Source organism: Polyergus mexicanus, unplaced genomic scaffold, assembly GCF_030449975.1.
Source record: "Polyergus mexicanus isolate NDT 795.1 unplaced genomic scaffold, iyPolMexi1.0 SCAF_6, whole genome shotgun sequence".
NCBI classification, from domain to species: Eukaryota; Metazoa; Arthropoda; class Insecta; order Hymenoptera; family Formicidae; genus Polyergus; species Polyergus mexicanus.
Window position 1 is genome coordinate 11475783 of NW_027223326.1, and position 21646 is coordinate 11497428.

The 21646-nt window shown below is 37.0% G+C and overlaps 4 protein-coding genes across 5 annotated transcripts; 1 reads left to right on the forward strand and 3 right to left on the reverse strand.

The window, feature by feature from the left end:
• Positions 1 to 628: 628 nt before the first annotated feature.
• LOC138933873 (protein scarlet-like) lies at positions 629 to 4426 on the reverse strand. Its single transcript, XM_070297002.1, has 14 exons — positions 4333 to 4426; positions 4218 to 4266; positions 4079 to 4128; positions 3862 to 4001; positions 3625 to 3795; positions 3310 to 3548; positions 2705 to 2897; positions 2578 to 2609; positions 2374 to 2479; positions 1725 to 1952; positions 1528 to 1663; positions 1349 to 1454; positions 943 to 1043; positions 629 to 870 (listed from the first exon to the last, which is right to left on the reverse strand). Exons 1-14 carry the CDS (start codon positions 4409 to 4411, stop codon positions 701 to 703), a joined length of 1800 nt encoding a protein of 599 aa, XP_070153103.1. The 5' UTR covers positions 4412 to 4426; the 3' UTR covers positions 629 to 700.
• A 1148-nt stretch (positions 4427 to 5574) lies between these two features.
• On the reverse strand, positions 5575 to 10014 carry LOC138933872 (protein white-like). Its single transcript, XM_070297000.1, has 10 exons — positions 9796 to 10014; positions 8841 to 9075; positions 7971 to 8281; positions 7598 to 7796; positions 7399 to 7537; positions 6983 to 7313; positions 6750 to 6881; positions 6450 to 6678; positions 6121 to 6226; positions 5575 to 6052 (listed from the first exon to the last, which is right to left on the reverse strand). Exons 1-10 carry the CDS (start codon positions 9889 to 9891, stop codon positions 5779 to 5781), a joined length of 2052 nt encoding a protein of 683 aa, XP_070153101.1. The 5' UTR covers positions 9892 to 10014; the 3' UTR covers positions 5575 to 5778.
• Positions 10015 to 10135: 121 nt separating this feature from the next.
• On the reverse strand, positions 10136 to 17115 carry Pi3k92e (phosphatidylinositol 3-kinase 92E). The gene is made up of 10 exons (XM_070296999.1): positions 16420 to 17115; positions 15538 to 15996; positions 15024 to 15461; positions 14504 to 14934; positions 14121 to 14408; positions 13770 to 14048; positions 13420 to 13689; positions 13016 to 13330; positions 12473 to 12935; positions 10136 to 12383 (listed from the first exon to the last, which is right to left on the reverse strand). The coding sequence occupies exons 1-10, from the start codon at positions 16582 to 16584 to the stop codon at positions 12252 to 12254; spliced, it is 3240 nt and encodes a 1079-aa protein (XP_070153100.1). The 5' UTR covers positions 16585 to 17115; the 3' UTR covers positions 10136 to 12251.
• A 486-nt stretch (positions 17116 to 17601) lies between these two features.
• On the forward strand, positions 17602 to 21473 carry LOC138934192 (SID1 transmembrane family member 1). 2 transcript variants are annotated; one of them, XM_070297668.1, is made up of 10 exons: positions 17602 to 17987; positions 18067 to 18251; positions 18331 to 18623; positions 18708 to 18858; positions 18933 to 19016; positions 19102 to 19416; positions 19541 to 20090; positions 20166 to 20434; positions 20499 to 20708; positions 20826 to 21473. In XM_070297668.1, exons 1-10 carry the CDS (start codon positions 17969 to 17971, stop codon positions 21111 to 21113), a joined length of 2364 nt encoding a protein of 787 aa, XP_070153769.1. In that variant the 5' UTR covers positions 17602 to 17968; the 3' UTR covers positions 21114 to 21473. The 2 variants fall into 2 exon arrangements, with proteins under 2 accessions (XP_070153769.1, XP_070153770.1); XM_070297669.1 differs by having other exon boundaries at positions 18133 to 18251.
• Positions 21474 to 21646: the final 173 nt, after the last annotated feature.

Consider the following 21646-nt stretch of genomic DNA (forward strand, 5'->3'; position numbering starts at 1 on the left):
AATAAAATCTTTACAAAAATTTTAATATTTCTATGTAAATATATATAAAATAATTTATAATTACGTGTAATTAAAACAAAAAGAGGATTATAAAATATTTTGATACCAATTGTAACGTATATATATATATATATTTTCGTGTGAAGCAAGTTTGATTGTTTTGAGACCGATTAATGACGTCAAATACTTCGTCTTGGATTATTAAGGATACTTGGATTATTATTATAGAGTAAGGTATAACACGCCGACAAAATGGCGAGGCGACGTGTATGGCGTGTGGGGGATGATCGGCCGATATTTCTTTTATTACTTCGCTCTCCAATCGTGCGTGGGATGGTCGGTATTCGCGGGGGAGAGAATAAATTAATATTTATCATTTTTATTATTTTTTTATAAACACATTGCTCGTTCTTCTTTTATTTCCTCGATATTGTGTGTGTGTGTGTCTATATATATATATATATATATATGTGTGTATGATTTTTTTACAAATGTGTAAATTAATGTTCGTTACAAATTTCGATGTCATTTTTCGTAAATTTTTGCTTATATAATTTTTAATCGAAAAATCTCGCGATAAAAATCTTGATTAAGACACACTTCCCAATCTTGAGTAATCACAGGGAAAAGCCAGAAGTCAGTAATAAAGTTGTACGTCGCTTTTCAGTCACCTTTTCCCTAATACTTGCTCGCGATTCATTTATTTCGATCTGCATCGTTTCCACAAAAAGACATAGGCCGACAGATGAAAGACGACATAAATGACAGCCATGAAGACGATGTCGGGCCAAAAGTTGCGCTCGTCGAAATCGTAGCGGTCCAGCACCTCGCTTCCTTCGGTGAGGCAGGGTAGCTCGATTGTTTCGCAGGCTGTTTACAGCAAAAAGATCGTTGTACATTTCGTAAAACAATATGTATATGTTGATGCCCAATGTAACTTACATATATTGTGCACGCCTTTCCATTGGACAATGGTGAGAGCTTCCGTCGAGTGCAGTAACCAGGAGCAATATCTTACCCATCGCATGTACACGGGTAATGAGCTGTCAATTATCGAATAAAGAAATCGATAAAAGAAACATAGAAAGATTTTCTGATATAAAATAGCGGAATATATATATAAAAAAAAAAGAATTTACTTGTATTTGGGCCGTGCATAAAAAATTTGTCAAAATAATCGAAAATAAAATTATAATTAAAATCGTGGTAAAATTGTTGCCGCGCACAATTTAATTAATAAATTTTTCTCGTTTAGAAAAAGAAGAATTTTTTGTTCATCTTCTTTTTAATAATAGGTTTGAAAATTAACGGGAATGTATTAAAACTTACTTGTAACGACAATAAATACCTGAGTTTGATAAATGGGCCCATAGTTATCATGAGAATGTAATCGAAGGGTACCAGATAGGCCATTGCCAGTGGCACGCTTTCGTAGACGGCCGAGAAGAAGCATCCTAAGAAACGTAAGAATTTCATGAATAAATCTAGTCTAAATCATTAAAACGATCAGCGGTACTCCTTGCTTACCGCAAGCGATAGATATATTCATCGTGAATATAACCACCAGAATAGTCGAGCCGAAAGCGTCCATCGTGGGACGCAATCCCGCGAGCCAGTATATTATCGTGACGAACAGCACCGGTTCCACTAACAGACCCGGTATCTGAAAATTTCGAAATGTTCAATGCGCACGATTTTCGGAGGAAATGACGGAGGAATCTCACCAATGATATCATTCGCGCTACATAATAAAGATGAACGGGATACATGTCCGCCTTGTACTCGCGAACCAGAAGCGGAAACTCCTGCGGGATCAACGCCAAAATTGCATACATGGGAGAGAACGTGTTCTCGCACACCAAGAGATATATGACACCTTCCACGGCTTGGATGCCCAATTGATCGAAATCGATGGCGCCGATGAAGCACAGGCCGGCAATCGCCGCGACGCTCTGAAATCAAAAATGTAACTTGTTAATTTTTTTTAACCATAGCAAAATTTTGAACGTATCCCAGATTAAGATCTGATACAACGGATTTTAAGTATATATAAGTATATATATATATATATATATATATATATTTTTTTTTATTAATTATATACAAAGTGTCTTAAAATCATCGGCGTTTTAAAAATATACTTTACGAGTGTTTCAAGAGAGAAAAAGGAATTAGATACACACAATATTAATAATTATAAAAATTATAATTTTAAAATAAAAATGATAAAAAAATATTTAAGAATATCATATATACATATATCTGTGTATATGTTGTATTTTTATAAACGTTCTTTTTCTTAAGATACTACTTATATATAACAAACAAAAAAAGAAAAAGAGCAAGATCTAGAATATTTTTGCGATTACTTACGATTTTTTGCAATATCCTAATAAATTGTACTGAAGGATCCCGCAGAACTTGCAGAAATCCGCGATGAATTAGCCAGTAAAGCTGAAGCCAGCAACGCGATTCCTTGCTACATTAAATCGCATAACGCAATTAAGTCGTCAGGTTTTCCTCGATATTTTCAATATATTTGCGATCCGATTTACTTTCGCCAAAAAAGGTACTTACAAGGAGCGTGATTCGCAAATATCTCTCTTGGTCTGAAACAAAGAGATAAAGTATAATAAAGAATCTTTTCAATTATTTCCCTTTTTTCTTAATATCTATTAATTATTTTCGTAATCAATTTGCTTACGCGTCGCAATCGAATGGTATCGATCTCCCGTTGCAGCGTAACGTCGATCTCGTTGCACGCTCCGCTCGTGAGATACGCATCGCAAATTTTCTGCGCAATTCTTCCGCTACCATGCGCGTCGCCGGAAGCGATTGCTAGAGTCGCTACCAGGAAATCGGCCGGGTTATAATTGCGTGGACACTCGAAGCCTTGACTACGGATGGCAATAATATTTTATGTTAATATTTTGTAGAATAGCATCCCCTTATAGCGATTAAGAAGAAAAAATAGTTACAATCATAAGAAACAAATTAAATGAGATAAAAAAAATTACAAAAATATATAAACGTAATAATTTACGTGTATGTTTTTATATTTTATATTTTTTAAACAATAAAATCTGATTGAGAAGAATCACAGTTGATGCAGTGCTAGCTGATTTTTCAGTGAAATCTCTCTCTCTCTCTCTCTCTCTCTCTCTCTCTCTCTCTCTCTCTCTTTCTCTCTTATATACAGTGAAACTTAAGACAGAAGAGCAAAGTATGAGTATTTCTTATTCTCTGTTTTTTTAGTCGCTGTTTTAATCAGTGATCATTTTCACTGATTCGGTTGAAGAGAATACATACTTGGAGAAAAATTGTATCGCTTGCGTAGCGGTACCAGCGAATGCTATTCTACCACCGGCTAGAAGGATTATACGATGGAAGCTATCAAAAATGACGGAACTCGGTTGATGTATGGTGCACAAGATCGTACGATTTCTCGACGCAAAAGACATCATATGCGAGACGATGACACCGGCCGAATGCGCGTCCTGTCCCGTCGTTGGTTCGTCTAAGAACAGTATTTCAGGATCCGTCAATAGCTGTCAGGAGAGATTTTGTACCAAGTTAGAAATTCGATTAGATGGAAATAAACGCGCGTAGAAATGCAATACCTACTTCAGTAGCAAAGGCTAATCTCTTCTTTTCCCCACCCGAGAGGACTTTACCGTCGTCACTGCCGCCGATGCGAATATCGCGTCTCTCCGTTAGACCCACGTCCCTCAGCAAACGATCGATCTTCAATCGAATGCTAGACACGTGGATTCTTCCGTCTAGTTTCATTCTAGCCTGACAGAAAAATAATCATTGAAAGTGTGAGACGCTTGAAAGAAAAAAGAAAAAAATTGAGCTTACCATAAACCAGATATGCTCGAGCACTGTCATCGTCTCGATAAACATGTCTTCCTGGTACATGAAGCCACTGTGACGTCTCATGTATGACGAGGTAGCCGATGCACCGTCAACGCGAACATCGCCGTGCACGACGACGTTGGCTGTCAATTCGAAAGCAAGAGTTTTTCGAGTTGTTCTTCCTTCAAAGATAGTCGGAGATTGAGAGAGTTCTACTTACATCCTGTGCGAAATGCCAGCGCCGTCATCAGCGAGCTTTTCCCAGCACCGCTACGTTATGAAGGCAAGAAGAAAAATTTTAATTTCACGAAACGATATGTCAGTTGATCGTAATACGTTGATGATTGTAAATAATTTACCTGCCTCCTAAGATCGCAGTTAACTCGCCGGGTCGTACGACACCTCGAACTAAAAAAAGGGATAATTAAATGTCACATCATAATGTTCTTGTTTCGTATAATACACGTTGAATACCGTTACTGATGAGCTGCTTGCTTATGGTGCGTCGATTTCGATCCATTGCATAAACGGATAAGTTTTGCCAAGAGAGCATCTTGTACCTCTCGTATCCTTGATATACGAGAGGAAGAGAGAGATGAAAGAAAACAGAGTTTAAAAATGATATAAATAATTTTCTTCTTTGAAAAGACAATTTTCGAAGTATCTTTCGCTCACGATAACTAATGCACTGATCTTGAAAGCTTTGATGAGAAATGTAAAGAATAAGAAACCGACAAAGAGACGCGAGACGGAGATCGGCAACTAAAAGCAAGCGAGGCTCTTGCAGGCGTCGTGTCGCGCTTACTACCACCATTCGATGCACCTAATGCACTTTACTTCCCTTCTTCGACTCTGTTCGTAATCGAATATCACCGATCCGATCGCCAACAATTATATCAAAAATTCGTTTCTATAAAATTTATCCAAGAAAAAAAAACTTCAAACATATATTGCTTTTTCTCACATATAACGCTTCAAGTATATTAAGTATAATCAAATTAATTATATTAATCCTTATCAAATGATTCTCTGCCTCTCTCTCTCTCTCTCTCTCTCTCTCTCTCTCTCTCTATTAATCTTTTTAGAATGCAGAATTATAGCGTTAAATTTTTCGAATCGATATCGAAATTAAAGCAGACCAATGACCGGTGTGTAATCTGACACCGGTGACGTTTGTAAATCAATATAGCTTATTCGCGTAAGACACCCACCCTCCGGAAATTGCCCACTAGGTTCGTGACTCAGGCCTCGCGGTAATCAAAAACCGAAACCCTACACGTAGTCGAGCGAGACGTGGCCGATCCGCTATTGGAATTGTCACGCGTTTTCAACGATCGGCGTTATAGCTGTGAGACAATAATGGCATCTATCTTTCGCGTATCGCGTTACCTATTTCCAGCCGAATGACAATCGCGGCGTGATCAGCAGGCCACGAACAATATCATCGACAAACGTAATGAATGTAGATCTTGATCTTTTTTCCTACGACGCGTTCTCTCGAAGGTCTCCAAGATTGTCTCTTACGCCTTATATATCTCTCCCTCGTACGTGCGGTCGCACGGTATGCATGGCAACCGGTTTGTAATAGTATCTAGACGCAAGTGAAAGAGCGGTCAACCCCGATACAGGAAACGCCGACACATAGATGGTAGCTGCAGTCGGGGGAGGTATTTCTTCCAGTTCCTATTACGTTGCCTTTTTGCGGTTGGCGTGTGTCACTATCAATAGTCTCAACGAGATTTGTGAATTGTCCGTCTAATGGTCCTCGTATTTATAAATTAGAAAAAAAGTACAATATATATGCGCGATTTGTTCTCTTTTAAAATTATTTATTGTTAAAATTATTTATTATAAAAATATGTTACATGTGCAATAAGAACAAAAACTGTTCATTTCATAAGGCAATAATGTTGTTATGCGTTATTTCGAACAGCGAGTTTTCGACAGTAAGGCGAAAAACGCCAGGAAACGGAACGCCACGATAAGCGCGAGCAAGCAGAGAATGTCCATCGGAAAGTTCTCTTTCCTGAAATTGTACATTTGGAGAACGGTGCGTCCCGATTTCGGACACGTGATGTTGCTTGTAGTGCAGTCTATAGAGTCGATCTCTGACCACTGGTTGACCAAAAGAGCCTCGTTACCGTAACGAAACCAGGACAGATATGAGAACCAGAGAAAATAAGACGGCACCGACCTGTCGTACGAATATATCGATCAGTTATATCTTGAATATTAGTGTCGGAAATAACTCGCGATACTCACGCCGTATTTAGGAAGAAGCCACCGAACAGCAAGAACGGTATTATCACCGGAGGACCAATGGAGAGAGCCGTAGTCACGCTGTTGCTGATACAGGATATCAGATAGCCTACGAATGAAATAGAGATTGAACGCGAGGACGCGAGACGCGTTTCCGTTTAAAGCTATCTCTTGCCCGGGAAAAAAATCTATATATAAATCAAATATAAATATATATAATGATATAGAAAATTTTTCTATATAATTATTTTGCAATTGTTCTTCTTATATACTATATATAAGCATATATATTTATATTTATATTATTATGGAACTTTTTTCCGGATGATTACCGAACGAGGTCGACACGTTGCCTACGAGAGTCAACACGGCGGCTGCGATAAAGAAATGCTTCACGTCGGGGTAGAGGCCGATCATGGGATAAACGATGACTGTGAACATCAACGGTATCGCTAGAAATATCGGCGCTTCCGTCAGCGTCTTACAGATGAAGTAGACGTCGGTGCGATACATGCCATTTCTGTGCTCGCGAAGGAATATCGGTAATTCGGCGCAGAATACCTGTGTAGGAATACGTTTCGATCTTAGTCGATCTTTTTCAAGCATTTCCTCCGATATCTCCAAAATCTCACGTTAATGACAGCGAAAACGTTCTGGAAAGTCATACAGCTAAGGAAAATGAACAGAGCGCCATTGATATTCATCACGCCGTCTAGATTGATTCGCTGGCCAAAGTAAGTGACACCGATCAATAGCGAGATCATCTGCGACAAAAAAAATCCAATTCGTTCCTTTCTATATCTACGTTTTCGTGGAATGATGTGGAATTGATGTTATGCCATAAATGTTTGGGAGGGAAACGCACGATGGTTTGTAGAAGGCGAACTTTAATGAGGAGCGGTTCCTTGATCACCGACAGCCAGGAACGCCATAGAACTGCGTAAAACTGCTCGCACCAGCTCGCCTTGTAAGGCGAACGACCGGCATCTTTGGAGTGATACTTGAGGAAACTCTCGAATTCGCCATGGACTGTTTCTGCCTCTGTGACGATTTTTTTTCCGTATTCGCTGCTCCGGAAGGTGTCGCACGTCGTTTTGATCGCGTGTCTGCAGGCCAACTCGCGTCCCGGTACCACAGCCAACATTTGCACGAAATAATCTGCAGGATTGTAATTGCTGGGACAAGCCGCGCCAAGCCTGAAAAAAATTATACATCGTAACGGACAAGTTTTCATTTTCTTAAATACGAATCTAATAGGTTTCATACATTTGCTGAACTTACGTCTTGAAGAAGGAACAAGCTTGCACAGCTGTACCCATGAAGGCGACTCTTCCTTCGGCCATCAACAGAATTTTATCAAATAGAACAAACAGCTCCGACGAAGGTTGATGTAAAGTGGCGACGATCGTTTTACCACTTGCTATTGAAATTTGTTTATTATATCTTATACCACAAGATAACTTCACCGTGGCTCACTCACCCGCCAAGGCCTTCAAGATGGAAATAACCTGATGAGCCATGAAGGAATCCAAGCCGGATGTCGGCTCGTCGCAGAACATTAGCGGCGGATCGGTCAATACCTCGGAAGCAAAAGACAATCTCTTCATCTCACCGCCCGAAAGACCCTTCACTTTACCGGGTATTCCTATCCTCGTGTTTCGACATTTCGAAAGGGCAAGCTGCTTATGAAAGAAACATTGAATTGACAATACTTATTCCAAGTATTCGTAACGATTGATACCGACAATTAAAAGAGTTATCTTATCAATGAAGTTAATTTTTAATAAACTTTAAATTTTAAAATGAATTAATAAATTAATTATTTTTTAATAAATTTAACACGATTGCATTACCTCGTCGATGACTTCATTGACCCTTTTAATCCTCTGGTGACGAGGTATGTGACGATCCATTCGCACTGCCGCCTGAAACATTAGATGCTCCGTCACCGTCAATGTGCCGATAAATAGATCGTCTTGCTGCACGTAAGCCATCCTCGAGGTGAGAACGTCCGGCGATATCCTCCGACCGTTGACGGCCATCAAACCGGACGTGGATACCCCGCGCGTCGTGCGAAATGTCAGCGTATTTAGTAAAGTTGTCTTGCCTGCACCCGATGCGCCCATGATTATGAGCAATTCGCCGGGATAGGCCACTCCGCACACTTAACAAAAAATGTCGATTTATTTGCCGAAATACGGTAAAAGTTACGTAGACACACACGCGTATTCTGCAAATCTCTCTGAAAAGAGTCCATGAATAATCATATATAAATATATATATTTATAATTCTATATATGTATAATGATATACATAAGAAGAATAGTTGGAAAATAATTAGAAGAATAATTTTCGCATAATTTTTTTAGAAAAACTAGTTTTGCAATTAATTCAAATATAATATTCTCTCTATATATATATCTCTCTATACATATATATATATATATATATATATATATATAGAATATTGTATAAAATTTAATCGCAAACTTTAAAAATAACAATGCAAATATTATTCTTAAAATTATTTTTCAATTATTCTTTGTCTTTTATAAACAAATATAGAATATATAAGAGAAAGACAACATATATATACACATATGATATACGTATATAATTATATTATATGTATATATGATTACATATATAAAAGCCGGGAAATTGTCTTAAATATAGAAAAAAAAATATATAACATGTGTCCTTTTTGTTTGGTTTCTTTTTACCATCTTTTAATATGTGCTTCTGTGCGATGGACTTTCGAGGCCTGAACATTAACTGATCCCAGATCCTGTTAGTTTTCGTACTATAATAAACATTCACGTCGCTCCATGTGTAGGTGATTCTGTTGGTGGAGATTTCGTTGTTGAAATTTACGCCTATTGACGCACTTGAAATCGGTTTTAGATCAAAGTAGTTCTCGGGACTTCCATCATGCAATCTATCCCTTTCGTTTGCTTCCTATAACAATAGAGCTTTTATTTTCTTTCTACATATTTTAGTGTAAATGATAACGCATTGTAAAAATGTATGTTTTTACTAATATCCTTATTGCTTGAGATAAATTGTTTCCAACTACCGAGTGGTTTTTTTTTTTTTTTTTTTTATATTTCTTTCGCCGATATTTCGAGATTGTTTTCTGACAAAAATCTGCGCTCATTTTTTATTGCGTTTTTCAAATTCCTTCTCGAATTGCTGAATTAGATGTATTAAAATTTATTTGCGTATAATTGGCTGAGAAATATAATTTCACGATTATTTTTGCTACAACCTTATTTGCCAAAGTTTATCATTAATTACTCAAAGATTTTAACTCGATGATATATTTTTTTTAGAGATAAAGAAAGATTGATTTTATACAAAAATAGGTTGATTAATTTGTAATGAAATTTATTGATTTTACTTGAATTATAACTTTGATCGTGTAATCGAACTCTCGCTAGAATCGGAGACTGGAACGAAGCCGTATTAGACGTAAATGTATCGATCCCTTTAAGAGAGATAGATATAACGGAATATTACGGCATATATATGAGAAAGAGATATATAAAGATAGAAGATAAGATCGAAGAAAATGCGCGGCAAATGATCCGACTGAAAATGATTTCGATTTGACTTGTCATGGTTTGCATTTGCAAAATAAATATTATAATTGGATCGTGTTTTATTTATAGTACTTACAAAAGAGATTGCATGATAAGTAACCCTTTGGCCTTTACCCGCAGAAGTCGTCGGCGTCGTGGATATCAACGGCTCCGTTTCCTCAGTAGCCGTCATTTTTTTAAACGACTATATGCTGTTAGTCTTTCCTTTCTCACAGACGCACTGACAAATACACTCGATTTAAAAAAAAATAAGACAATCTCTGGTATTAATTACAGGTAATAATAGAACGTGTTTATACTCGCGTGATGTAATATGCGCCGTAATTTGCAATAATTTTTACAAATCGCAATCGAAAAAACGCAATGATTTCGAAATCGATTTTATTTACAGTAGACACCGACCAATACAGATCTCTCTATGTGTACGTGGTACAAAATTACAATATTCCAATATATCGTTGCGAGACGATGAAAAAAAAAAATTGCGAGAATAAAATATGGTCGCGTGTATGTGTTAGAAAATCGCGTACGAAACAGTAGAATAATACGCTCCCAGAAGAACGAGAGAACCCGGGCTTCTTTTCCTCGCGGTATCGCGGATGCGTGTACACACTACCTGCGTGTACGATGCGTGAACGATATATACCGCGCGTGAATCGGTCGCGAGAAACGCCCCTCTCCGTTGAGTCCCGACGCGTGCACTGTCACCCTATCTCTCTTTATACAGTCCCTCTGACCGGATTTATTTTCGGACAAATCCATCTGTAAAAATTAAGAATACGCGATATCGAAATTAAATTCGGTCGAGGGATTTCAAGATGTATACACGTACATGTATCTAACGCTATATGTATAATATTATGCGTGTGTGTGTCTATATATATATATAAGAAGTTATTTTAAACAATTTAAATATAATGCACTAGTTAAGAGGATGATGATAATGATGATGATATGAATATGCGACTTTGTGTGACGCAATCTGCAATATTATTTATTTTTTTTTATTTTCTGTGTATTAGAGATCATTATCTTATCTTACATTTTGTTTATGTGTGTGTAAGTTTGAGAGAGAATATGTATGTGTGTGTATGTGTGTGTGAGAGAGAGGGAAGAAGAGAGAGAAAAAGAGAGAAGAGCGCGCAGTACGGTCGTGTCGTCTTTTTAGAGCCGTTTTTTTAAAAAGCGTAGCGATCTATTATGTAGAACAGCGCTGAAGTATGAATGTGCCCCTACTGATTCAACTATATCGCTATATGTGAATTGCGGTATATTTATCAAAATTTTATATGTGTGTGTGTGTACACACATATATCATATATATTGTAGGGTGTAATTTTTCGCGTTTTCATATATCTATATATGTATTTATCTGAAACACGATATCGCGCGCATGATATAATAATTAGGAAAGATTTCACTTGTCATCGGTATGAAATATTTCTTTTTGCTTTCAAATAAGAAATAAATCTTAGATATGGAAAAAAAAAAAAAAATATTTTCAGTCGGCAGTGGCGCACCTATGCAAATCACTGCAGTTAATTTCGCGCTTAATCGATATTTAAAAAAGGAATACTTGGCTATCCCAAGATCAAGATCGTTCGAGGTCGATCATATTTTCATCGATGCTATTCCGTCGTGTCAGTTTCGCAAAATAGATATTGCTTTGAATTATCACACACTATCATTGCCAATGGACGATGCGGAAGAAACCGTATCGTCCATTATCGAAACGATCACCAAGCTTCTTTTCGAATTATAAAAAACGTTGTGGCGTGCATGTTGCATTTTTTCATATCACACTTGACAAATCGAAAGTTTTTATTTTATATTTCTTGTATAATGAAAATCGGCATATCTTTACGTTAACAAAGATAATTGTAAAAGACTTTTACGATTTATTTCGTATTACGAGTAAAGGATTCGCGTATATCATCCATTACACCTCTTGGCGTATCGCTTTGAATATTTTGAGAACAATACCCAATTTTTTAACGAAATAAACCAGTTTCTAATTTTACACGATTTCAAATTTAAGATCGCTCGACGGAATTTCAAACTTAAACTAGACTTTAACTGAGCGAAACTTAAAGAGAATCCTGTTTAGTGATATGTACCGTACGTCCGTCGTTGAAGAACATATTTTACTACACCGAACGTAGGCATATGTATACGGCACCGACTGCTCATGCTACGTAGAATAAGGCTCCATAAAAATGGATGAGCCTAACGTATTTTTGAGTCTGAAGAGACAATTCTACCGAACCAGCTTTCCGTTGACGCTAGCAGCAGCATTTTAGTCTCAATTGTATACTGATCACGATCGCCAATTTTCTAATCTTAACGACAGTATCGGATTTACAGAAATGACAGTCTTTATTCTAATCCACAAATGTCTAGTCCAAGCAGGCAACCAATCACGACGTGTACAAATGTCATAGCGTTCATTGATAACGCGCACTGTTCAATGTCGTGGCTGCATTCTCTCAGACTTTCAAGACTTATCGCGTAAAATGCGATTGTCGTCGCTGTTCACGTAGTCTTATTATTCTTGGACATATTATGCGACGCCCAATTTAACGACGTTTTCCATGAATTGCAGAGAGCCTCGGCGAATTTGCTTCTAAAATGCTTTTGCGCTTCATTTTCGGACATTTCTAGGACCTAAAAAGATATTTAAACGGCACTGTTTAAGTGTATCGTCTTTATTAATTGTAGTATATTAACAGTTGTATCTTGGCGACCATACATACCAAAGTATCTCTAAGATAATTCAGATCTTTCTCCGATGAGAGTTCAGGCAGTCCGGTAGATATCATCATAGCGAATAGAGACAATATAAGTCCTCCATGTTGACGCAAAATCAAAAAGGCTTGCTCGCAATAGCTCTGAAATCTTTGAAACTCGGCGGCGTGACCCTTTTTTGTTTGGCCCTTATTTATAACGTGTACGAAATCGTTGGTCAAAACGAAGGGCACGCGTTCACGTCTAAATCCAAATTTCTCCTTAAAGTGGCCCAATATATGACCAAAATCGACGTGAAACAATTGTCCTGTCTTTTTGACCATTATATTGTCAGAATGTCTATCGGCTATTCCGAGAACGTAGGTCGCGACGCAGTAACCCGCGCAACTCAAAGTAAATTCCTCGATCGCTTTGTTTAATGCTATTTCCGTATGGTTGTGGTCTTTTAGCCAAGCCAACAAAGAACCTCTCCTATAAAGAAAACAATAAAAATTTTCGTCGTTCGAATTATCGTTTCTGATGTTGCGCGATATATCAGATGTTTTACTTACCTGAAGGCCGCTGTCGCAGAGAATGTGCCTTTCTCCTTCTGGATGTTCGCTATCGTTTCTGCATTCAATACTACCTCTATCATTCCGACTCTATTCTCCGTAGATATGCAGCCATATGGATTCATACGCAAGTCCAAGCCTTCCTTCTTCCATAGCTTATCCATAATGCGTAACATTTGAAGTGTTAGCATATCTTGCCTTAAGTCATCTCCGTGTTTGAGAATTAAGTAGATATCGTCGCCGAAAGGATCGCTGTTCTCGAAAACTAACCAGAGTGGTCGCATCTTACTGTCCATCACCCGACACTTTTCAATTCTAGGACAAAAAAAAGAGAAGCGATCAAGATTAAAAGAAAAATTAAAAATGTAACCGGTTTTCATAAATTTTGAAAATAGTAAACTCACTTGATGCGATTCCACCTGAAACTCGGGTCGAGAGGATTAAAGACGTTGGATATCGCTTCTTGGCAGTGCGGTTCTTGAATAAAGTCCTGAAAGCCTTGGAGAGCAGTTTTACGATCCTTTTTCTGCTTCACTTGCTCCGAGACGCTCCTCAATTTATCCAAACACATCATCTGATTAAATAGCGATTTCATATGTTGTTGGCTTCCTCTACAGTACGCTTCCAATATGAGACCAAAACGAACTGACACTGAACCGACTTGCATTTCTGACCTAATTTTCATAAATTGAGCAAATGAAAGACAATATCGTAATAGATAAATCTAAATAGTGCATATGAAACTTCAACCAACCTAAGATGCCAAAATAAATAGTGTCCTATCCTTTGATTGTTAAGTGCTCGTTTCAAAAGAAACTCCGTCAAAGGACATGCTAGATAATTCTCGTGTTTTAAGGCCTGAGCGAGCTGCAGTAAGTAAAGACTGAGATCATCGTCGGTGATGTCCTTTAAACAACGAACCGCAAAATTTCGAACGTTTTGATCGGCATAAGCATAATCTAATAATTCCAAAGCCTTCTCCGCCGACAATTTCGGCCATTGTTGTATAAGTGCTGTAGCCTCCGCGACTTCTCTGTAAATATTCGTAAATTTCGATTTATTTATGTCGCTCTATAAGCAATCAATCAATATTATCTATTATTACCTATGATCATTCCATTCTACGCATTGTAACAGCTTAGCTAAAAGTGTCGGAATTTCGCGAAGGCAATGATGCCTCAACATCCACATTGTCTTCTTTTCTTGCTCGTGTAATTCGTGCAACGGATCCCGGTCAGCTAGTAATCTTAATTGCTCTAATTGTTGACTAACATCGGACTCCTGATTCAATTCGTCTTTAACCGAGCGTTCGTTTGATTGTTCCCGCAACGTTTGGGCATATTCAACCATTTTCTCCGGTGTAGGATAAAGAATGCATTGATCCTTTCCGTAACTAAAATAGTAAATGAACAAAATGTATACAAAAAGCATAATATAACACACAAATATTATATCTCATATTCTGTAAATTACAAATCGTGTAGTTACTTTGGAAACGTTAACATGAGAGCGGCCGCTCTGTCTATATGAGGATTCGAAACTACTGTCCCAAGAGGATGAAGTAAATCGTCGTTTTGTATATCTTCCGCATAAGTCCATGTATACAATGTCATAGCACCAGTTTTCAATTGAGATTTAAAATCATATATCGTTGTATTCGCCCAACATAAAGGATTTATAAAGAACTCCTGTTTCGAATCCCGGACCAGTTTTCTGCTCTTTAAACCTTTTGCAGTCTTGCTGATTTCATACAATACAAAACACAGCCGTGCCATTCGTGGTATATCTCTGACTTTGATGTCGAACTTAAGAGTCTCTTCCCATTCGCAACTCCCATCGGGATTTACAATAATTTCTTTGGTTTTTTGACTTTCGCAGAGGGATTTTCCACCATGAAAAAGGCCAGCTTGTAAGCCAATCTATGTGTAAAAATAAAAAAAAAATCAGAATTATTTGAATCTTTGAGATCTTTGCTTCTCAAAAAATTTTTAAACAGATTGTAACCTACTTCTACAGTACGATGAGCGGCATCGCAATTAAGTCGGGAAATTCCATTCACAGTGAAAACAAAAGGCTCCTCGAGTTTCCACACCGAAATATGCTTGCCCTTTTTGCGCAGCGTTAACGTGGAAGATGATGGTTTTGTACGCTGCAACGTGTCCACTTCTGGATTGTCGTTAGCGTTATCTTTGTCCACGGGTACGCTAGTTTTCTTGAGCGTAACCAGCGTCGGTGTGATGTCTTTCGCTAAGCAATCTTGAATATAACTAAAGTGTATGAGCGGAGTCTCGTCACCGATCAAGTACTCCTCCTGTCCGCAAATCTTAAGTGTAAATTCGTTTGGGTGTTCATCCCGAGTATTAAGAGTATTTGCTCTCTTGTTCAAGATTATCTCGAGTAATTCAGGTGGCGTAGTGGTATGTGCTATTTGAAAGGTAAACGCTGTCTGAAATAATACAATTGCCATTTTAGCGAGAATTTATTGGAAAAGGGCAAAATGTATAAAAATTATTTTGTTTTACCTCTGAGTTTTCGAATTTAGTAACCAAAACAATATTTCCATCTTTCAGTCGAGTTTCTATATTTTTAGGTACAATTGGTGCTGGTGCTATTCTCGATGGGAATTGATAATGCACTTTTTCTATCCAGCTTTTCTTCTGTCTGCCTAAAGCTACATCATCCCCCAAGAGACGCATTTTCCATCTAAAGTCATTGACCTCGGAATTTTTCATGGCAGCAAACTCGTGCAAGCCTTTACCGATTAAGAGGCCAATTTGTGAATCTAAATTCCTATCGCTTTTTATACCTTCGCGTTCTATAACTTTTAACACCGAACAAAACGGCCTTATATCACAGAGACGTCTTGTTTCATCCCGCAATTCTTCTACCTCAGCGTTCGAGTTGATACACGAGAATACATACGACGGTGCATCTTTTAATGTTCCATGAAGAGGGTACTTACTAGCCTCATCCCATAGATCCTGTCAGACATTTATTAAATGTATAGTTTTTGTACAATCATATTAACCATTCTAATTTTTCAAATCTTTCATGTGCAATATATATATTTCTCCTTCGTATACATGTATTCGTTCACCAGTTGCAAGTTCAAATACGTACATGTATATATTCTTTTCATATAACATTAATACTTCCTCGAATTAATATAATATACGTTATTTTAATTACATACAAATAACTATTTTTTTACTAGGTGTATACATGTTTTGTTTCCAAGATACTAGAATCTAGTTACACTTTTTACATTCAAGCACATGTTTTTGCAACATTACGCAGTCTAATTGATTAAAATATGAGAATATACATTCAAATGAAAGGGAACAGAAAGTTACTGCGCAATGATAGAAGAGATGTGTACATTGTATGTACACGAGGATGCTCACTTCTTTGATCTGATCTAAGGTAATATTGCGATTGATCTCAAACGGTATGACAACACCGTTTGGCATGAGGCACGTGAGCTCCACCACCGAGGCTTCCTGTGCATCCCCGGGCCTCTCCGCCCAAAAGTTGTATTTGTATGCGCTCGGTATGGTACCGTGCACCATGATGAATAAGAAAAATCAGCAACCCTATATCAGGCACAAGTTAAATGCACGCACGTACGGTGGGCGAGCATCGCGTACATATGTCCATCCACTTTCACATCACGAAAAGACGAGAAAAAGACGGAAGAGGCATTAATCAAAAATACCTCCCGACCCGTCTATGCCGTCTGATAAATCTCTGGTTCATCTTTCCCATTTGCGGTGGGAAAGCTGGTTCGCGCGAGTTAGTTTCGTAACGTCGAAGAATTCGCGGTATGATAGAGATATATATATATATATATATATATATGTATATATATATATATGGTGTGTGTGTAATATAGATATTGCTATTTACTCTACTGCGAAAAATTCCGTGTCTCTTGACGATATGATCGCGGACAGAATCGCCTCACATTCGCGATGCGATGGAAACGCATCGGAATATTACTTTTTTTTTCAAACAGAATCGATGTATCGTACGCGTGCCAAGATACAAATAACCATTATCGTCCGCACTTAATAACAAAACACAATTTCGCCATTATTTACTTCGCGTTCAACCAGCAGCAATAGCAGCAGCGAGCGGATACCGTGTGAAACGAGCTTAAACCTTAAATGCGCCGATCTTCCGCGCATCGAGTAGCTACGCTCTGCTGATTGGCTCTCTCTGGCTGCGGTGGAGAGATGCTTCGAAGTATTGCATTGACCAATTAGAATAAAGAAATCTTTACACTCTTTCCCCTGATTGGTCAATGAAACGCTTCGAGTCGGATAGAGAATTTCTCGTGTATTGCGGAAAAGAAAATATTCCTATATATTGTATATATTTACGTATAATTTTTTTTAGATATGTTTACTTATATTTTTTAATTCTATTTATTTATTTAATTTAAAATACAGTTATTTTATTTTATATTATATTTATCTTTTTCATGAAGCTTTTTTAGGCTATGTTTCAATATTCACTGCCAGTACTGAAAATCTATAGTTTACGTCGCGTACATTATAGATTTTCAGTATTGGTAGTGAATATCGATAAGACAAGAAAGATCGAAACGCAGCCTGTCAGCCTGTATACATATGTAACTGTATACAGTGGTAATGAACTGTCATAATGATGAGATGATACAGTCAGATGCAATTGACAAACAAATTTCAACTTTTCGAGTTCCTGAAACGGAAATTGATAAAAGAGCGAAGGAAGATTTTTGCATTTGCAGAGCTTAATCTTGCTTTCTATCGTGTTTTCTATGTGCGTGACACAAAGTGTATTGGAATGAGATGACCAAGCATTCAAAAGCCGTCAAAAAATTTTAAAGACATGTAATGGTACACGAGTATAGCAGAAGCAAAATTATTTACATCTAGAGAGAAAAGAGCTTTTTGCTTGCTTTATGTCAAAATGGGAAAAGCGATCAATGGTAATTTCATCGTATCACTTAAGACACACGCACTCTTCTATCAAATGAATTCTCCAAATTAATTTTACTATTTTTCCAGCAAATTCAATGGAGATGCAAAGTATTTTGGAATTGATTATCGTATTGTTGCTTTTCGATATTGCAGTTTCGATTTCGTCACCATCAGCATTCTCCCCAATTGTTATCAAGGCTGACTACAACCAGCCAAAAAAGAACATCACAAATTCTGCTATTGAATATGTGTTTTTGTATCGTGCCGCCGATGTAATTCTCGATTAATCTAATTGTTGATTATATAATTGTATACATCGATTTATTATTAAAACTAGACACATGCTTTTAGATATCTCTGGAAACTGCGAAAATAGAAATAGAAAGTAATGCAACGCACAGATTTCCATTGATAGTAATAGTGCGTCAAACAACAGGTATTCTATCTTGGCAAATACCTTTACTAGTCGATGGCACAGATTCTATAATATATAATAAAACTAGTCGAATTCTGTGCTCAACGAAATACTATCGATACGCGCCAAAGAATAAAGAGGAATATGTCATTGTCGGTATCTCTACAGCTAGTCCTGAGAATATATTCTTTGAACTCAATGTAGTGAAAGTGGAGGACTTTTATTTAAGGTACATACAAATAAAATTGGTTCAGAAATGTATGAAAAAATTGTATGTTTGCAAATCTTCTTTATAACGTTTGATCTTTTACAGCTCGGGAAATAAGACGATAATAGAGATCTCACCATCCGAGCCTATATATTATGGTTACATTTTCTCGAAACAAGCTGATAATTCCTCCGTTATTGTTCGCGTCGAATCGGACAATGATATTTGTATGACTGTGTCTATCCAAAATACATCAGTGAGTCGTAAATGATACTTTTACCGAAAATAATGAAATGATATAAATTTTCATTTCTTTTTTTTCTCTTGCAGTGTCCTGTGTTTGATTTAGAACGAAATATCGAGCTTTCTGGACATTGGCAGACTGTAAGCAGAAGAGGGGGCATTACGGTATCGGTGAGTAATATGTAAAATTACACTTTTTTTAGGCATATATTTTATATATTCGTGATGTAACATAGAATTGATATACTTGCTGCAGAGAGAGGCTTATCCTTCAGGATTCTTCGTCGTGTTCGTCGTTAAAGGGGAAGATACGGATTGCAACGGGACATCCGGTAATAATTCTCTTCGTAGGAAGAACATTACGTTAATTATTAATCCTACCATCACCGAACGAGATTATATTATTGCCACGGCATCAGCTGGGGCAATTGCACTGTGTTTTTGTATCTTTTATATAACGGCTGTGGTAGTGTTCAATATTAGAAAGAACAGAAAGTTTATACAAGAACCGATAAATGAACAAAACGAGGATATCAACGATCATGCGCCAAGTCCCTCGATGATGGGAGAGGTAATTAATATCAAAGAGACTTAAAGTATGAAAAAAAAAGATAGATATATATGTATATTTTTTGTATATATTCTTAATAATTTAAGTGTGTATACACATATGTGATCAAAACATTTCGTCACAGATCAGGTCGAAGCAATGGGGTTCCGTGGAGGAAGATTCGTCCCTAGATGAGGACGACATAGATCTAATGGAGGATGCTTTCTCCGATAAAGATGTAATACGAACAAAGATCGTTCTTTCAGTCTGTGATCTCGCTCGCAAGGAACCGCGGATATTGCGGCACAAATCTCGTTTATATCTATATTATTTGGCAACTGTCGCAGTATTTTACACGCTGCCGGTTGTTCAATTGGCGATAACGTATCAGCGTGTGCTTCATACCACCGGAAATCAAGATATGTGTTACTACAACTTTCTGTGCGCCCATCCGCTAGGCTTGCTATCCGATTTTAATCATGTATTTTCGAATTTTGGATACTTTTTACTAGGCTTACTATTTATATTTCTAACTTATTCTCGAGAGCGTAACGAGTCGGAGACGGATATGACTAAATGTTATGGCATACCACAGCATTATGGTCTGTTTTACGCAATGGGCACAGCATTGATAATGGAAGGCATATTGTCGGCAAGTTATCACGTGTGTCCTAGTCGTAGCAATTTTCAATTTGGTAAGTAGCAATAGAAAAATATATATATTTTCTTTCGCGTCATCTCTTATGCCGATATCGTTATCTGTTTTACAGACACCAGCTTCATGTACATAATCGCGGTGCTCTGCATGCTCAAGATTTATCAAAATCGTCATCCTGATATAAATGCCAGGGCACCGGTGACATTTGGAATTTTAGCCCTTATTATATTCGTAGGATTAATCGGAGTTTTGAATGGTTCCATATATTTCTGGGTGATATTCAGCATTCTTCATTTACTCATATGTTTTATTCTGACTGTACAGATATATTACATGGGACGATGCAAATTCAACAGAGGTGTTTTTAACAGAGTAATACAGGTATGTTTCTTTCTCTCTAATATTCTGTAACTGCTGCAAGACACTCGATTCTATCATTCCGCAGACATTCAAACACGACGCGCGTTGTGGTATATGGCATCTACTCCGACCGCTTTATCCCGCCAGATTCATAATGCTCGTGCTAGCGAATTTATGCAATGTGGGACTCGCGGTATTCGGAAATATGTATCATGAGGGCAATTTCGCTACGTTTTTATTAGCTATATTAATGTCTAATTTAATTTTATACACCTTCTTTTACATAGTGATGAAGGTATGTACATTTTCCTCTTTCTATATACAATATATTTTTCTTGATCTGTTTTATAATTCCATATGAGAAGTCAATTTGAACCTTTTTTAATGCCCATTCATACATAAATCTTTTCAGCTCTGTCATAGAGAACGGATTCTTCTCATGCCCGGAATATATATCTTCTTATCCATGCTATTTTGGGGAGCAGCTCTGTATTTCTTTGTGAATAAGACTATATCCTGGGCTCTTACGCCAGCCCAATCTCGTCTATATAATAAATCGTGCGAATTATGGAATTTTTTTGATTCTCACGATATCTGGCATTTTCTTTCAGCGTTAGCAATGTTCTTTTCGTTTATGGTATTACTTACTTTAGACGACGATCTAACAGATGTACATCGTAGCCAAATATCAGTTTTTTGAGAATTTCTTTTTTATAGTTTTAAATTATATGTATAATTTTATAACTTCTTTTTACAAAGCTTTTAAATACAATATATAGTTTACTTGGATAATGTTACCACAATTGTATAAAGCATATAAAAAAACTCTTTCTCTTGTGATAGAAACGCGCTATAGTTATTGTCTGTACGAAAGGATCGCGTACGATATCGAAAGTAGAACGAGTAAACGTATATAAATGCATACGAAATTCTATATAAGTTTTTTATAATTAAAGTGTATAACAAATTTTTAAATCGAAATCTTTCGATGGCGCCTTTTTTATAGGAGATATGATAAAGTTTTAAAAAATCTATAAATACACATCTTTCACATAAAATGTGCAAAAGAAGAAAATAACATGTTTGAATTGTGCTCTTGTTGCATATATCATAAAACATTGTTATGCGAGCATATTGTTTGTAAACTATGACAACCGCGTTTCCTTCGAAAAATGTGTATATGTATATGTGTCCGTGTGCGCGTGAGTATAATTATACATAGAATACCGTATT

Excerpts from the sequence above, each read along its gene's own strand:
- Pi3k92e (XM_070296999.1), bottom strand. The coding sequence starts at position 16,584 with ATGGTGCACGGTACCATACCGAGCGCATACAAATACAACTTTTGGGCG. Across the intron at positions 14,935-15,023 it reads CCGCTCATCGTACTGTAGAA|ATTGGCTTACAAGCTGGCCT; the intron begins GTAGGTTACAAT and ends TTTTACACATAG. Across the intron at positions 12,936-13,015 it reads TCTGCGACAGCGGCCTTCAG|GAGAGGTTCTTTGTTGGCTT; the intron begins GTAAGTAAAACA and ends TTTTCTTTATAG.
- LOC138934192 (XM_070297668.1), top strand. Across the intron at positions 20,091-20,165 it reads TCGTAGCAATTTTCAATTTG|ACACCAGCTTCATGTACATA; the intron begins GTAAGTAGCAAT and ends TCTGTTTTACAG. Across the intron at positions 20,435-20,498 it reads TTTTTAACAGAGTAATACAG|ACATTCAAACACGACGCGCG; the intron begins GTATGTTTCTTT and ends ATCATTCCGCAG.
- LOC138933873 (XM_070297002.1), bottom strand. The coding sequence starts at position 4,411 with ATGCTCTCTTGGCAAAACTTATCCGTTTATGCAATGGATCGAAATCGA. Across the intron at positions 2,898-3,309 it reads GCGATACAATTTTTCTCCAA|TCAAGGCTTCGAGTGTCCAC; the intron begins GTATGTATTCTC and ends TGCCATCCGTAG. Across the intron at positions 1,953-2,373 it reads TTAGGATATTGCAAAAAATC|AGCGTCGCGGCGATTGCCGG; the intron begins GTAAGTAATCGC and ends TTTTGATTTCAG.
- LOC138933872 (XM_070297000.1), bottom strand. The coding sequence starts at position 9,891 with ATGACGGCTACTGAGGAAACGGAGCCGTTGATATCCACGACGCCGACG. Across the intron at positions 6,882-6,982 it reads TTCGCCTTCTACAAACCATC|ATGATCTCGCTATTGATCGG; the intron begins GTGCGTTTCCCT and ends TTTTTGTCGCAG. Across the intron at positions 6,679-6,749 it reads ACGTTTTCGCTGTCATTAAC|GTATTCTGCGCCGAATTACC; the intron begins GTGAGATTTTGG and ends ATTCCTACACAG.